This window comes from Hoplias malabaricus, chromosome 14 (assembly GCF_029633855.1).
Source record: "Hoplias malabaricus isolate fHopMal1 chromosome 14, fHopMal1.hap1, whole genome shotgun sequence".
In the NCBI taxonomy this organism is placed as follows: Eukaryota; Metazoa; Chordata; class Actinopteri; order Characiformes; family Erythrinidae; genus Hoplias; species Hoplias malabaricus.
The window spans coordinates 11990182-12006188 of record NC_089813.1 but is presented as its reverse complement, the minus strand read 5'-3'; the positions used below and the strand labels follow the sequence as shown (position 1 = coordinate 12006188).

Genomic DNA, 16007 nt, shown 5'->3' with positions numbered 1-16007 from the left:
ATCATATTGGTATTGGGGGGAGGATTCAAAATGATCTTTAATAATATTCCTGAATTAGGCAATAGAGACTGTAATAAAGGTAATGGGTTGAGAGTTGATTATGTTTAGAGCTAAAGGCTTCTGTGTCATTTAAACTAAGGCATGTGCGGTACATTGATCACCTCTTGGCAACTGTATTTTCTTGATTATTTTTCCTATTTGTGCTGTTACAGGTGGTGGGCTGTCAGGATGGTACGATAGCATTTTTTCAGTTGATCTTCAGCACGGTACATGGCCTGTATAAAGACCGCTATGCCTACAGAGACAGCATGACCGATGTAATTGTCCAGCACCTCATCACTGAGCAAAAAGGTAATAACAGCATAGGAGCTATAAGGCTAATGGAGCTAACAGTTAAATCAATACCCCACCAATTAGGACTGCGCAGATTGCAAAGTCATAATCCACTTCCTCATCCACTTGACAACTGAATATTATACATCTGGAGGAAAGTAAGGGGAAGAATGGGAAGGCCACGTGTGAACAATGTCTTGTCTTGCTTTCTTGTCTTATTCAGTGCGTATAAAGTGTCGTGAGTTGGTGAAAAAGATTGCTATCTATCGGAGCCGCCTGGCCATCCAGCTGCCCGAGAAGATCCTTATTTACGAATTGTATTCAGACGACTCTTCCGACATGCACTATCGCGTTAAAGAGAAAATCTGCAAACGCTTTGAGTGTAACCTGCTCGTAGTCTGCTCTCAACATATCATACTCTGTCAGGTGAGTGCAGCAGGATTGGAGCTGCCCCATGGGTATTGTGACATGACTGGAATTGTACATTAAATTTAGGCTGTGGAAAAACCTTTCCACAAAAAAATGTTTCTTTGATTCAGTATCCAATAGGAAAAAAATAACATACAGTATTATATGAAGGATTTAGACATCCACGAAGATGGTTTATATCTGTTTATCTCAGCAGTACACATGTTTTTGTTACTAATAATTTTATATATGAACATAAATACAACCAAAACATAAACAAATAATGTTTTTAAGTAGTTAAGCTGCTTAGTTAATGAACAAAATGCAGGGTTGATTCTAGTCTTTGGATAGTTTTGGTGCTGATAGTCTTTTGTTGCTATATTTCCAAAGTGCTGTGCAGTTTTAGGTAGTTTTTCCTGTTGCGTTGGATTACTTCCAAGTTTCTGGGTCATTTTTAGGTTGTTTTTGTCCTTTGTTGTTTGTCAATTGTTTATTTCCAAAGAAATTAGGTTTTACTGTATATTGCTTTGCTGCTGGGTAGTTTTTAGGTAGTTTTATATGTGTAATTAGTTTCTGTTAGGTAGATAGTTGCTACTTTTGAGTAGTTTACCTGCTGGATAAATTTATTTTATGTATTTTTCTTGTAATGATTTCAAAAGTACATGTTGTACTATGTACATTTATGTAGAAAATTCAAATATTCTATAATATCACCATATTTGTCTGGTTGTTGTGTGAATATATAACATGTTATACATTACCTTGTTAAAGTTTCCTAGCTTATGTTTGTCTCCTCTGTCTCAGTAAAGGCCTATGGTTATGTGTTTATTTGTATTCTAATCATAGCTGCTTCAGTTATCATCCCTTTCATACACTTTTGCATGGCACTAAACATCAAATGAACTCCTGTTTATTTTACATTGAGTCATGCCTGTTGAGCATGAGCATGTTAAGAGGGTGAAGGACCTTTAAGGAGCTGTATCTTTACCCTGATGGCCTGCTTATTGTAGCCATACAGTCAACACATGGCTAATGTAAGGCTTTACAGCTGTGTGTGTGCTTATAGACTCAGACAGTGGGGGTTATTGAGACGAAGGTCTTGACCGCTGTCTAGTTTAATTGCCTCAGCCACTCTGCTTTCAGTCTGCGGTTTGTGTGTGTGCGCGTGTGTGTGTGTGTATTAGAAAGAGAGAGAAACAGACAGAGAGAATGATTCACACACACACTTCTCCCCCGTAAGCCCTTTTAACAGCATGATGATCTCTTAAATCTCTTCCCAGAAAGACAAAAGGTGTTTTCTTCTGTGTAAAGACCAGCTTCTGCTCACTTTTTTTCTGCTTTATGTCAAGGTCCAGGCGTCTGTTAGTTGGAGCCTGATGCCGAGTTACTGTTTTGTCTCATGCTGAGAGGCCTGTAATTGCAGTGGCATTGTACTGGAGCGCTCTCTTGTGTAACTGAGTTGTCCTCTGCTGCTGTGATGAAGAAAACAATGCATAATTTTTTCCACCTGGGTATTTGCTTATATCTGTGTGTGTGTATTACTGTGTGTTTAGGAGAAGAGACTGCAGTGCTTGTCATTTACCAGTGTGAAGGAGAAGGAATGGATCATGGAGTCTCTGATTCGCTACATCAAAGTTATTGGCGGCCCACCTGGGAGGGAGGGGCTTCTGGTGGGCCTGAAAAATGGAGCAGTGAGTTTTAAAAGCCCTCAAGACTTTGCACAACATTTGTTTAATTATATACAGATGTTTTTTTTTGTTTGTTTTTTTTTTTTTCATTGTCAGTAACCGCTTATCCAGTTCAGGGTCACTGTGGGTCCAGAGCCTACCTTGACTCACTGGGCGCAAGGCAGGAACATACCCTGGAGGGGGTGCCAGTCCTTCACAGGGCGACACACACTCACAAACACTTTTGAATAGTCCATTCAACTACCAGTATGTGTTTTTGGACTGTGAGAGGAAACCCATGCAGACACAGGGAGAACACAACAAACTCCTCACAGAAAGTCACCCGGAGCGGGGCTCAAACCCACAACCCAAGGAGCTGTGTGACTGTGACACTACCTGCTGCGCCACCGTGGCGCCCTGAAATAGAACAGGATTAAATGTAATAAACAATGTTCTACAATAGCGCTGGTACATCTTGTATTGTTAATCGCCGAAAAATTCTCCAATCCCTACCACAGCTTACTCACTGTGAGCTCTCCCATGTCTACGTGGCCTTTCTCCATTAGGTTTAGAGTGAGTGGCTGAATGTGTGAGGCCCTGTGATGAACTGGCACCCAGCCCAGGGTATGTTTCTGCCTTGTGCTCAATGGTTCGGTGTAGGCTCTGGTCTCTTTATGAAGCTGAACAGAAAAAAGCAGAATGACTCATTACATTTACTATCCAAAAAAGACCAGTGAACATAATGTGTCTTCCGAAATAAGAGAGTACTCTTTTGCTTTATAATAAAAAGTTAGAGCCAAAAGCTTAATCTTAAAAGTACAGTAGAACTGTGTTGTGTTTTGCATCAGGCTGTGTTTTCTTAACTATTTCATATGATAGTGTTCTGAAAGGGAGATATTTTGGCACGTCTGGAGACCGTCTGGTTCTCATCACCACCACTGTGGACAGTTCCGCCTCTGGTTTATCTAGAACAGTACCTACCATGTCCAACCAGTCGTAATGAATTTGTTTAAATCTTAAACATTCTCATATGCTTAACTTTTACAAAATTTACAAAATTTTCCCTTCATGTTATAGGGTAAGAAACAGGACAGAAATCTGCAGTCTTTGGATTTAACTGAAATTTAATTTTGATGTGTGTTACTTTATATTTAAGTTGTGTGCTTACAACATGATCTAAAATTCATAGCACATGTTTGGTACAACACGTGTCCCTAATTAAGAGCCTAGTCGAGTGTATACAGATAAGTTCACAATACATCCAAAGATTCCAGACCCCGTTTCTAATGAGTGAAGCTTTTAAGGTGCATCTAATGCTCGGGTGTTCAGTTGTGCACACACAGGTTGTATAATCTGCATGTGAGTGACTGCATGTGAGCATAAGGTACATGAATCATGTTAAAATGTATGAATCATACCCACCTAAAGTCATATTTCTAACATTATCTCTGTAGATTCAGGTGAGTTCTGTGAATAAGGCATTTCCCATAAAACTGCTGAAGGAGAACACCTTCTGTTCACAATTTTATCATTGTTATTCAAGTACACTATGTAGTCAAAAATGTGTAAAATGCCGCTCATCCAACATTTCTATTGAATGGATCTTTTGAGAGCCTGGTTTTATAACACTGAATATCTCTGTACAGTTGTCAATTAATATGTCTGTCCATGTCTGTAATGAATGTACTATTTGTGGCCATTTTAACTTGACATTTATAATATTATAACCATTTATCCTCTTCTCTCTAAATCCATAGATTCTAAAGATTTTTGTGGATAACCCCTTCCCCATCACACTGCTGAAGCAGAACACATCTGTACGCTGTCTGGACATGAGCACTAGTCGCAGCAAGCTGGCCGTGGTGGACGAGCACAACACCTGCCTGGTCTACGACATACACACCAAAGAGCTGCTATTCCAGGTTAGGCCCTGGCCCAAATGAGCCCCTTAATCACTTCTCCTTGTTGCCTGCTCCTCATGAGAGCCGCTGCTCTGCTGCAATATGTGGTTTTTGCCAGTTCCACATCACAGGGCTGCAGTTCAGGCTCAATCACACACCACAAACCATTCCAGCCACCATCAGGAATTTCATAAACGTGGTCATATGGACTCTGCCAAAGTAAAATTCAATGACACTCTGAAAAGAGGATGTTCTATTCTTTCACATAAACACCCTCATTTACAAGCTCTTTGATAGTCAATTGTGCCATTTATAAATCGCTATACAGCATTTATTTTGGAAATAAAGCCATCTACAATATTATTTCTCAGACCTGGTTCTAGGACACCACTGCTTCTCATAGGCATTTCATTAACAGCTAGTTTAGTCAACTAGTTGATCTATCCATGCTCTGCCCAAAAATTCATATTTTACAGAACTCTGCAACTGAGTAATTATTGTTATATTTATACAGGAAGTTCATATGCTGTGAATCAGCCAAATCACCAACATATAGCTGTGAAATACTTAATTTAGCAAAGGCTCAAAAAATTAAAGTCTACATAAAATGACCAGTTTAAAAAATACATTGACATGCTAGTAGTCTTAATGGATTTGTTATTATATGTGCCATGCTAATCTGATTTTAATTTAATCATAAATCACATATATTGTAAGTTTTATAACATAACCTTGGAAATATAATATAAATAATAAGCTGCAACTACAAATATTGTTATTAACTTGTAACTGGAGATTTCAGAGTTTATTTTTTTGCTTTGGTTGTGTTTTTGTTCAAAGAAAAATACCATTTGGTTCTAGAGCTAATCCTCTGTTCATCAGACTGAATAAGATTTTTACTAATGTTTGTCCGTCCTCAATAAAGTATCTAACAAAGAATGTGTTTGTGGGCAGAGCGTGACTGGGCAGTTAACCAAAATTTCCTTAGCTAATGCATAAAAGCTTGGCATTTATTAAACTAAAAACCAAAGGATTGCTCCATAATCATAAATGAAAACCACTATTTTAAAGTATAAAATATTCAGTCTTTGCATGTTGCTTACATTTAATGTAAATAAAATTACGTTTACAAATCCACATTGGTGGCTACAGCCACTCTTTGTTGTTTTGAAGTTCAGTGTAGGCACGTTTTCCTGGCACATTCACAGGGTTTGTGTGTGTGTGTGTTTTTAAAGGAGCCCAATGCGAACAGCGTGGCGTGGAACACGCAGTGTGAAGACATGCTGTGTTTCTCAGGCAGTGGCTATCTGAACATCAAGGCCAGTAATTTTCCCGTTCACCAGCAGAAGCTGCAGGGCTTTGTAGTGGGATACAATGGCTCCAAAATCTTCTGCCTCCACGTCTACTCTATGGCTGCAGTGGAAGTGCCTCAGGTAGGCTTTATGTGTGTGGACAGTTCACTTTGCTAATAGGGGACACAGCTCTTCAAATACACCTATGATACACAAGTTGATATTTTTACATAGTTATGTATATCCTCTGGATGTGAAAACAACATTCCTCAACATTGAGAATTTTCAACATGTGCTCTTAAGAACAACAGCTATTATTGGGAAATACGCAGCTAAAACAGACTGAGACACTAATCACAATGAGGCAATATATGTGTAAAAGAGAAAAAGAATATGAGAAACTTGTCTGCAGGAAACTCACAAACTGTGAAATAAACAACCCAATCAGTGTGTTCTGGTCTGTGTAAATCAGAAAACAGGGCATAAAACAGTTCATTCTAATTTGTGCTGCAGAAATTTTTGAATTGTCCCACTGCCTCATCTGAGACCCTTCAATCAGACGCTGGACCTGCATTTATGTGAGAGCTCAAAGACAAAGTTAACAGAGCAAAACAAACATAAAGAGCCCAATGATATCAGTCCTGGTTAAATATGGAGAAAACGTGAATGGAGAAGAAAGGGAACGTAGTAAAAATGGCTAAAATCCAGTGCATCTGCTCCTCACACCTGGGCTCTCACATTGAACTGAGCAGTGGCCCATTCTCTTTTAAAGGAACAGGAGCTAGAGGTCGTTCTGAACAGGGCTGTTTTGAAAGGGCATCACTCAGACGTTTCATTAAGATGTAAATGTGTGGAAAATTGGTATAAAAAGTGCTTTTCTGCGTTTTTAACGTAAATTCATGTTTATATCTATTATTATACACTTCCATCCATGACCTATAAACATTTGATAGGCAGTTTGTATTTTTCTTTAGCTGTGAAATGTGTTTAAATGACTCCCATTCAAATCTTTATTTGTCATAATTAGCTGTCCAGTGTCAGGTCCTGTGCTTTATCAATTCTCTTCTTCACAGTCAGCTCCAATGTATCAGTATCTGGAGAAGAGGATGTTTAAGGAGGCCTATCAGATTGCATGTCTGGGTGTGACAGACAGTGACTGGAGGGATCTGGCTACAGAGGCTCTGGAGGGGCTGGACTTTGACACAGCCAAAAAGGTTTGTCATGTCCAAAGCGTAATGATACAACAGTGATACTGTCACTATAAAATCTGAAGCTGCACATGGATGTATTTAATAGATTAAGCTTGCTGTTTTTATTTTTGAAGCCCTATGTCATAAAAAAATATCTAGTACTGCTGCCTTAAATGCACAAAAAGGTGAATATCCATGCGGTCCACACACACACACACTCTCAGATTGGAACAAACATTATCTTACCGTATGATAGTAGCAGATGGTAGTGCTCCAAGCTGTTTAGGAATTGAAGCACCTCTTATAGTCCCAAAAAGGGATCGATCTAATATTTCCAACTTTATAGTAAATGAATTGCCCATTCACTCACTCTCTCTCTCTCTCTCTCTTTCTCTCTCTCTCTCTCTCTCTTTCTCTCTCTCTCTCTCTCTCTTTCTCTCTCTCTCTCTCTCTCTCTTTCTCTCTCTCTCTCTGTCTCTCTCTTTCTCTCTCTCTCTCTCTCTCTCTCTCTTTCTCTCTCTCTCTCTTTCTCTCTCTCTCTCTCTCTCTCTCTCTCTCCCTCTCTCTTTTTCTAGGCTTTTATCAGAGTTCGGGATTTGCGCTATCTTGAGCTCATCAACAGCATTGAAGTAAGTATATTCTCTACAGATGTATGTGCTAGTGACTTGTAAAACACTGTAACACCACTCCTCTGACTAGTTAGAGCACTTTATGAATATTTATTATTCTAATAATTGATATTTAACATTTATTGTGGCTGATACAGATACCAGTAAATGACATTGTTGATAATTTTATATTTTGATAAATGTATTAATAATATAATTAACAGAACAAAGGACAGTGAGTGAGAGTTTGAGTCACAGATCACAAACGCTGTTACTGTAGTGTTGGCAAATGTCTGTTGCAGACCATGGAATAATAGTTAAATCAGATTATACTGATACCTGTTTCCTGGCAAGAGGGACACTGTGCTGGAAAATGAGTTCATACTTTATGTGCTCTCTGTGTTTTCCTGAAATATGGAATCACACAACCAGATGAAATATCTCTTGGCATAATACTGCCAAAGTGAGCTTGAGCCAATGGCTTTGTCCATTACATGAGAGTTTCTTAACGTGAGGGAGTATATAATGTAAAAGAAGTCTTAATGTGACAGCTTTAAACTCTAAAGGATTATCATAGATTTATTTTGCATAAATGAATCTGACAAAAATGCATGAAAATACACGTATTAAACAGATATATATTTATACAAAGCCACTTAAGTTGCCTAGCATCTGTCCTTCAAATGGTGTGAAAGTTTCATGATGCATGAACCAATAGAAATGCTTCAAATTACTTGCAATAAAATATTTTTATATGGACATTGAAAAGTTAAGAAGGGTTTTTCCTTCTACTATAAAGTTACTCTTTTGGAGATATGGTTTTCTTTGGAAAGCAATGATATGCAGCTATAGGAAAAAATGTGGGCACTCCTTGTTCAGTTACATATATTTTATTTGATTTTTTTTCTTGACATTATCTGCAATGAACACACTCCTGTGTGTTGTACTACAATTTAACCTTTTTGGAGAAAACATAAATTATGGCCTGTGCAAAGGTTGACATGCTGTATATTGTATGAGGTTGGGTTTCCAATGTGTTCAACACAGCAAATAAATAGAAATCAGGCACTAAAAATGGTAGAAAAATGGCTTTTTTTGAGTTTGGTTAAGGATATTTGACATTTTTTCTCTTAGAAAATCAGCAAAAGGTGTCATTTAGCCTGGGATTTTTAAATTTTGCTTACAACTGTCTAATCAGAGTTTGTATGATCAGAATTGGCGCATGGTTTCAATCACAGTTTCAATCAGTGTGTTTGAAAGAGCTGTAACTTGACCTTCAACATTTGATTGAGAATTAACTTGTAATCGTTATGCCTCCCTGTGGACTTAAGCTCCTTCAGGCCATTCAGTGGTGCCGAGTGACACCCTAGTGACCTCTACACTTGGAGACAGATACACATACACACATCATTCAGTACTCTAACAGCAGAGGACTTTAGAGGGAAACTGAAAGAGTCTCGTGAGAGGGAGAGAGAGAGAGCCATTGGAAATCTAAACGCATTCATGTGTTTTTGTGTGCATCTGATAAGGGAGTGCCAGACTCTGGGTTGCCGATTTCAAAAAGCATGGCCTTTGTCTCTCAAATTCTTTTGATGTCGGGATGCTATATGGAAAGAATGGCTCATTGAATTTCAATGGATATTTGAATAGATGTTGGATAAATGTGATTGGATGAGCATGTGTATTTTAGTGGTACATTTTAATTATAAACATGTTTTTAAAGTATGCGTGTCTATTTTATACAATTTTATACCATTCTTCATTCATATGCTACTTCTCATATGCTATAATCACCATAGCTCATATTTAGAACAAAAAACGATTTTATCAGCTGACCTATTTGGAAATGACTTATAATGATATATAAGCACGGAGACTTGCTACTAAATTGGCTGGCATAAATAAAATAAAGACATTTGGATTTCCTGTCTGAAAGTTAGAGAAACTCAGTGAATGGCTGGCTTCCCTTCACAGTTTCAGTGGCAGATGAAGCTGATAAACAACAAAAAATAGTGCAATTGGTCATTACTTTTGGAAGAAGTCTTTGAAGCTTTTGTGCCGCTTTTTCAAATCCTTAATGCTTGTTGGCTACCGGCCATTATTTCAAGTTTTGGCAAGTAGCAAGAGCCAAGAAAAACAATTGTTTTGTTAGAAGTTTATTTTGTTCTACCTTACCTCATGCTCACATTTTGGCAATACTTTAAATCTTTGAGAGACTACTCTCTTGTGTACTTTAAATGTAAAGTGTGCATGTATGTAAATAATCAGTAAGTGGCTCAAACGGGCTGTTTGATTATTTTTTTTAACTGAATATCGTATGGTCACCTTAAAAAAACAACAACAAAAAAAATAATTATGGCTCTAGTAAATACTTTCTGTTCCGAAGGCATCCATGATCCAGCCCTTGGACTATGGAACATTTAAGGTTTTCAACTCTGACAAGGGGAAGCTCCAACCTTTGCTCTTAAGCAAGGGAGCGTCTCGTTCCCTGTGTAACTCAAACATGATTAAGGCTGCCATTTTCCTCTAGGTTGATTTGGGGTTCTGCAGAATGCGAGGTGCTCCCTGTTTCGAAAATTTCACATTCTGTGTCAGGAGGGATGACTCTGTCATAGTGCAAGAAGACTACTGCTTTCCCCATGACACTTTCTAATAGTAATTGAAGAAATTTGGTGTACAATTGAAACTTAATTGTAATTAAATCTACATTTTTGGCTTAAACTTAGCTCTAAATCTCAATTTATAATTGAGAGATTTTTTCACTTTTCACCTGAGCATTTCCCTGAAGAGATTGTATGCAGCTCACTAAAGGTAAAAGACAACTATTCAAGCCAAACTTTAGATAAAAAAAAAGCGCTGAAGTGTTTTACCCTGTCAAATCTTGATAACGCTATCATTGTGATTGGTTAAAAAAACATCTTTTTATTAAGTGCAAATTATTATTGCTGATAATTTGCTGTTATGTTAATCAGTCAGCCCACCAATGTAATTGGCCAATCAATATTCAGCCTCTGTGTGTTTTATGTTCTTTGCACAGGAAAGGAAGAAGAGAGGCGAAAGCAACACTGAGCTGTTTCTGGCTGATGTCTATGCTTACCAGGGCAAGTTCCATGAGGCCGCAAAGCTCTACAAAAAAAGTGGCCATGACAACAGAGCTCTGACCATGTACACTGACCTGCGCATGTTTGAGTATGCCAAGGTGCGTGTATAAATTTTTTTTTAAGCACCTTTGATCATTACAAGCAGTGTAGCTGTGACAGGGCTCTCCCTGTGTATGTACTTTTGTAAGAGTGTGTATGCTGAGGTCAATATGTGTGTGTATTCTGCTGTTAAAGGTTTGTTTTCCTTTCTTTCTGTATTTGTGCCTGAGTGTGTGTGTGCGTGTTTCCATGATCTGACAGCTGTATATTTTTGGGTATGAGTGTGTGAGTCCCTGTCTAGCACTGTGGTTTTAGTGTGAAACATGACAGAGCACCTCCACAACTTTCTTTACATACACACTACCTAGATGAAATTAGTGTCAGTATCACTGTATTATAGGTGTTTGTTCTTTAGGACATATGAAACCTATGAAGCCAACAACTGACATAAGCCTTCATAAGCATCAGTGAAGACTTGGACCCATGGTTATTCAACAGTTTATGAATGTGTACATGTTGTGTTCCAGGACTTTTTGGCCACTGCGGACCCAAAAGACACAAAGCTACTGATGAAGAAGCAGGCGGACTGGGCCAAGAACAGCAAGGAGCCTCGCGCTGCGGCTGACATGTACCTGACCGCGGGAGAGAACATGAAGGCCATTGAGATCATTGGAGAGCATGGCTGGGTGGACATGTGAGCACCACACATCATTGTGTAACAACAGTGCATTCCAGTATAGCGCCACTGCCAGAAAAAAGCTTCATTTTTTGACATATTTTGATAACTCCAGGTGATCAGAATAGAAATGGTCCAAAACTACTTGGAATATAAATTAAATCAATTTCACAATATTAAAATAATATTAAGTGTAATATAATTAAATATTAATGAGGGGGTGGGGGTGGGTAGGATAAAATATTTTAATTAAATGTTCTTTTAATGTTTAGAATACAGTCAATGAAGTTCAGCTATAGACATTCATATTGTTTTGAATTAACTTTAAGTAAGAAAATATAAAAGAAAAAAAAATATATATTAATAAATAAATAAGCAAATAAATATAATAATCACTCTAATTCTGATCAATTTGAGTACAACTAATGGCTCTTAAAACTATTGACACAATAGATTGCATGTTCAGAGAGATCCCAATTTCTAGCTATGACTACCCACGAGTAGTCATAGCTAGCGTCCGGAACTGTTCACATCTGGATTGTTATTGTTCTCCTCCAAGTGTGTTGAGCTGCCTAGTGGTGTTGTCTTAAAAAGTAGAGATATCTAGTTAAATGTGTGCTTGCTCTTATCCTCCAGGCTGATGACATTGTGTGTAGTTTAGGGGGTCCTAGCGAATAAGGGGAACTGGCAATAACAAAATTGTGTAGAAAATTAGGCTAAATTAGAAAAATATGAAACAAACAAACATAAATAGATTCTGGCTAATGTAGTCAGGATACAGTGGCAAAGATCCAGCAGCGGACCTTCTGACTGATTAGACACACGACTCACTAACTGACATAATTTATTATCAAGAAATGTTTTGGGCTCAACCTTGCTGATGTGCGACCTCACGTCCCTGAGGATTCAATTATAGCTTGGAAAGCTAACAGTAAAGTATAGTACCACTGACATTTAGTAAAACCCAAATGTGATTGTGATTTGCAGTAAAAACATTTACTGGGTTAATGAACTGCAGCAATCCTCTCACTGAACACTTTCTGGGAAATTTCAAGCCCCCCCCAGTAGGACCAGGGAATAGATTTTTTTTTAATTGGCTCTGCTACTGAGTTTTACTGGTGTGCTCTGCTGCTGAACGTGCTACTGTTATGTTATAATCACATTCATTATGCATTTTAGAGTGAAATGAGTTGAATAATGCTATTGTTAGTATTAGTATTACAATACCTCATTCCTTTATTAGCACAATAACTATTGATACGTAAATAATGTTATGTATATATGTATACTGATATATTTTGCGAGTTTGCTGTGTTCTCCCCGTGTGCGAGTGGGTTTCCTCCGGGGGCTCTGGTTTCCCCCATGGTCCAAAAACACACGTTGAAGGTGGATTGGCGACTCAAAAAGTGTCCATAGGTTTGAATGTGTTACAGGCTTCATCCTGTATCTGTAGCTATAAGATTATAATATTAATTCTTATTTTTTTCAGCTCCAGTGCAAAACTAAAATGTATTCATAGATCAGCTGTATTTGGTGTAAGGCAGAAAAATAACTATTGCTTTAATGTCTAGAAAATACAGTACGTTTATTATGGTGGTCTAACCTTGCGAGAACATTTAGAGTAGAAATGTTCCTGCTCTCAATTACCTTTGTATGTTTAAACGAGAGTATGTGTGAGCAAGTGTGAAAGAGACTGTGTGATTCTCATTTCTGTCGAAAAAACAGTGAGTAAAGCGTCAGTGTAACACCACCAAATAAACACCAACAAATGTAGCTGCTCTCAGGGCAGCCGGTATGTCTGAAGCCACAATTTATATAAATACTGATACACCACAACTCATCTTTCTTTGCTTCATCCCTCTCTCATTCCCTTTCTCACTTTAGTTCCTCTTTCTTTTTCAAAGTTTTGTTTTTTTCTTTCCCCTTGGTTGTCAGCCTCCTCTTCTCCTGTGGAAGCAGCACAGAATACTAAAGACTATAACCTCACATGAAACAGATAATAACAACGTAGAGGACAACATATAATTAAACCACCAGCAAGAAAAGAGGAAAACAATAAAATGGAGCTAATTTCATGGATCATTGGCTGTACATATCATGGAAAACAGACGTAATGAACCTCCATTGTCTGAGTGGGGCTGCTATTATAGTTCTATCTGTGTATCAGATAAGAGAAATTCATCTAGAATCAAAAATAACCCTCCCTCTCTCTCTTTCCCTCTCTCTATCTCTCTCTCCTTCTCCCACTCTCTCTATCTGTGCAGGTTGATAGATTTGGCGCGTAAGCTCGATAAAGCAGAACGCGAGCCACTGGCCAGGTGTGCCGAATTCTTCAAGAAGTTGGATCACCATGGTTACGCGGCTGAGACCTACTCCAAAATGGGTGACCTGAAAGCTTTAGTGCAGCTGCATGTGGAGGCCAGACACTGGGACGAAGTATGTGTGGGATGACGGTTCAGCTAATGAATGATTTGCCTATTGCTAGCCCCCAAATATGTCTTTTAACACAGAAGTAGAATTTCTTGCTTTGTTTGCTATGGCTCTGTCTATTGCGGCTGTTTGCAGAAATTATAGGGGAATGTGATATAATTTATCATGTAAGAAACAGACTTTCTCAATCATTTTGAAGATTTACCCATCACGTAAATTTCCCATCATGCCATTTGATTAATCACTGGATATTTGGATCTAAATATCATGCCAAAAACCTGAAGTTTTCTATGTACTGAGCAAGCACACCATCATTCTGTAAATGAAATAGTTAGTCATTTGACTGCATCCAGGATGTTAAATAAATGTGACTTAGTGACATCATGAGTTAAAATGAAGTATAAACGTGTCTAGGAAACATTCCAGACCTTATAAAGGGTTTGTGACACATATGCCACCATGGGTTCTTTTGGGTTAAAGTGAGTAATAAGCTGAGAAATCAGTATTTAAATAATTTTAACTACTGTGGCTTTCTCATTTACTCACAGGCTTTCTCTCTGGTGGAGAAGCATCCACAGTACAAGGATGATGTTTATGTGCCATATGCACAGTGGCTGGCTGAGAACGACCGCTTTGAGGAGGCCCAGAAAGGTGAGTCAGCAGCACACACACACACACACACACACACACACACACACACTCACACAGACATGAGTTCGCAGGAGACAGCAGTATTCAACATATCGTAATCTTTTCAGCGAGTGCAGCGGATTATAATTACACATGCACATTACAATCAGAAAAACGGTGTGTGGGAGAATCGAACTCTTTCTGCTGTATTGTTGGAGAGAGAGAAACAGGAATTGTTCAGTGCTGCACTGATTGTCGTGCTGGCCATAATCCACTATTGTGTTTCTTGCTGATTATAATTGGCAGCGGAAGAAGCTTAACATGCCTGCCTGCAGATGAGGCATAGATGCCTCGGGACAGACACACACACACACACACACACACACACACACATACATATATCACCTTGGTTAAACTCAGGAATACATCACTGCTCTGTATAAGTGTGTGAAGTATATGTTATGGAGTGAATCTCTGACCCCATAATTTGATCAAATTATGATTGTTTAGGAATTGTAAAATCTGAAATTTCATCACAATTCAGTTTGATTGTTGTGGTCTAGGGTTATTATTAAAAAAAAAACATGAAGGCCCATTTAAATGTAGAATTGCAACTACTTGGGGGCAGTCGGTTAATCCGTCTACAGATAATTTGCAGCTCTGAAAGACAAAAAAGAATACACCAAGCATAGTAACCAATGCCTTGTTAACTATTTAAATATTTAAATAATAAATGAATAATAAATGAATCAGCTATAAATTCTATAAATTAGAATATAATATAAATTAGAAAATAAATAGTGCCTCCAGTGATGGTAAAAACTCATTATATATTCTGAACTTACATACCTTTTTTATTTATCTTGACCAAAATATAGCCAGACACCAAGATTCCCTCAAGTGAAAGTTATTGAAGTTTTCTTCATGTTGGGTAACGTGAAACCCACATTTATCAATTTAAGTCCAGTTAATGTTTTGTGCATAGGTGACTGTTCTATGCAGCAGGTAGATAACAAGTGTGTAACGGTCACCTGCCAGAGTGTTCTTTTTAGTGTGCCCTCAACCACAGCATCAGGTTTCAAATGTCTGTCTAAACAGCATTAGCTCTTGTAGAGTTGAATAACTGGTGAAATGTTGGACAAATCCATATCAGGCGAAATGGCCTTGAACAGTAACGTCTGTGTGACCTTTGATGTCCATTATTTTTAGGTTGGATAAATTTTTGTCTAGTGGCCAAATGAAAAAATTAACTCTTTTTTTTTTTAAATATAGATTAGTTATGCTCATGCTTAATGCCACTTCAGCATTAGGATTGATCAAAATATTACCACTGGGTAAAGTGTTGCAGTTATTATTCATTCTTTATCTGCACCTGGAAGAAAACCCATGCAGACACAGGGAGAACACACCAGGCTCCTCACATACAGTGACCCCAGGCGGGCACTGAACCCAGAACCCCAGTGGCCTGGAGCTGTGTGGCACTGGGCTGCCCTCTATTATAAATAATGTGATTATTAGTAGTGTCTTAAGCCCTGTTGGGAAGGGATTTTTTATTTTTTTTCCGTAAGTAACGCTCCTGTTTCAGGGTGATGCATTAAGATTCATTTTATTCCACTAGTGTGTGTGTGGGGTGGGGGTACCACACAAAGCATACACATTGTGGATCACCGTCTATGTTTGGTGGTGGTTTTTGTCTTAAACTGTTGCAGCTGAGTTGCACACCAGCTCGTGT

The 16007-nt window shown here is 38.2% G+C and overlaps 1 protein-coding gene across 2 annotated transcripts in view; it reads left to right on the top strand.

The window, feature by feature from the left end:
- The window catches only part of ift122 (intraflagellar transport 122 homolog (Chlamydomonas)), a 44433-nt gene that overhangs the window by 14620 nt on the left and 13806 nt on the right, over positions 1–16007 (top strand). For both annotated transcript variants that reach the window (XM_066643367.1, XM_066643368.1), the window contains exons 10-20: positions 213–351; positions 557–759; positions 2295–2432; positions 4166–4330; positions 5545–5742; positions 6675–6815; positions 7367–7420; positions 10437–10598; positions 11067–11233; positions 13480–13651; positions 14194–14296. In XM_066643367.1, the coding sequence (XP_066499464.1) occupies positions 213–351; positions 557–759; positions 2295–2432; positions 4166–4330; positions 5545–5742; positions 6675–6815; positions 7367–7420; positions 10437–10598; positions 11067–11233; positions 13480–13651; positions 14194–14296 (1642 nt within the window). The remainder of the gene's footprint in view (positions 1–212; positions 352–556; positions 760–2294; positions 2433–4165; positions 4331–5544; positions 5743–6674; positions 6816–7366; positions 7421–10436; positions 10599–11066; positions 11234–13479; positions 13652–14193; positions 14297–16007) is intronic.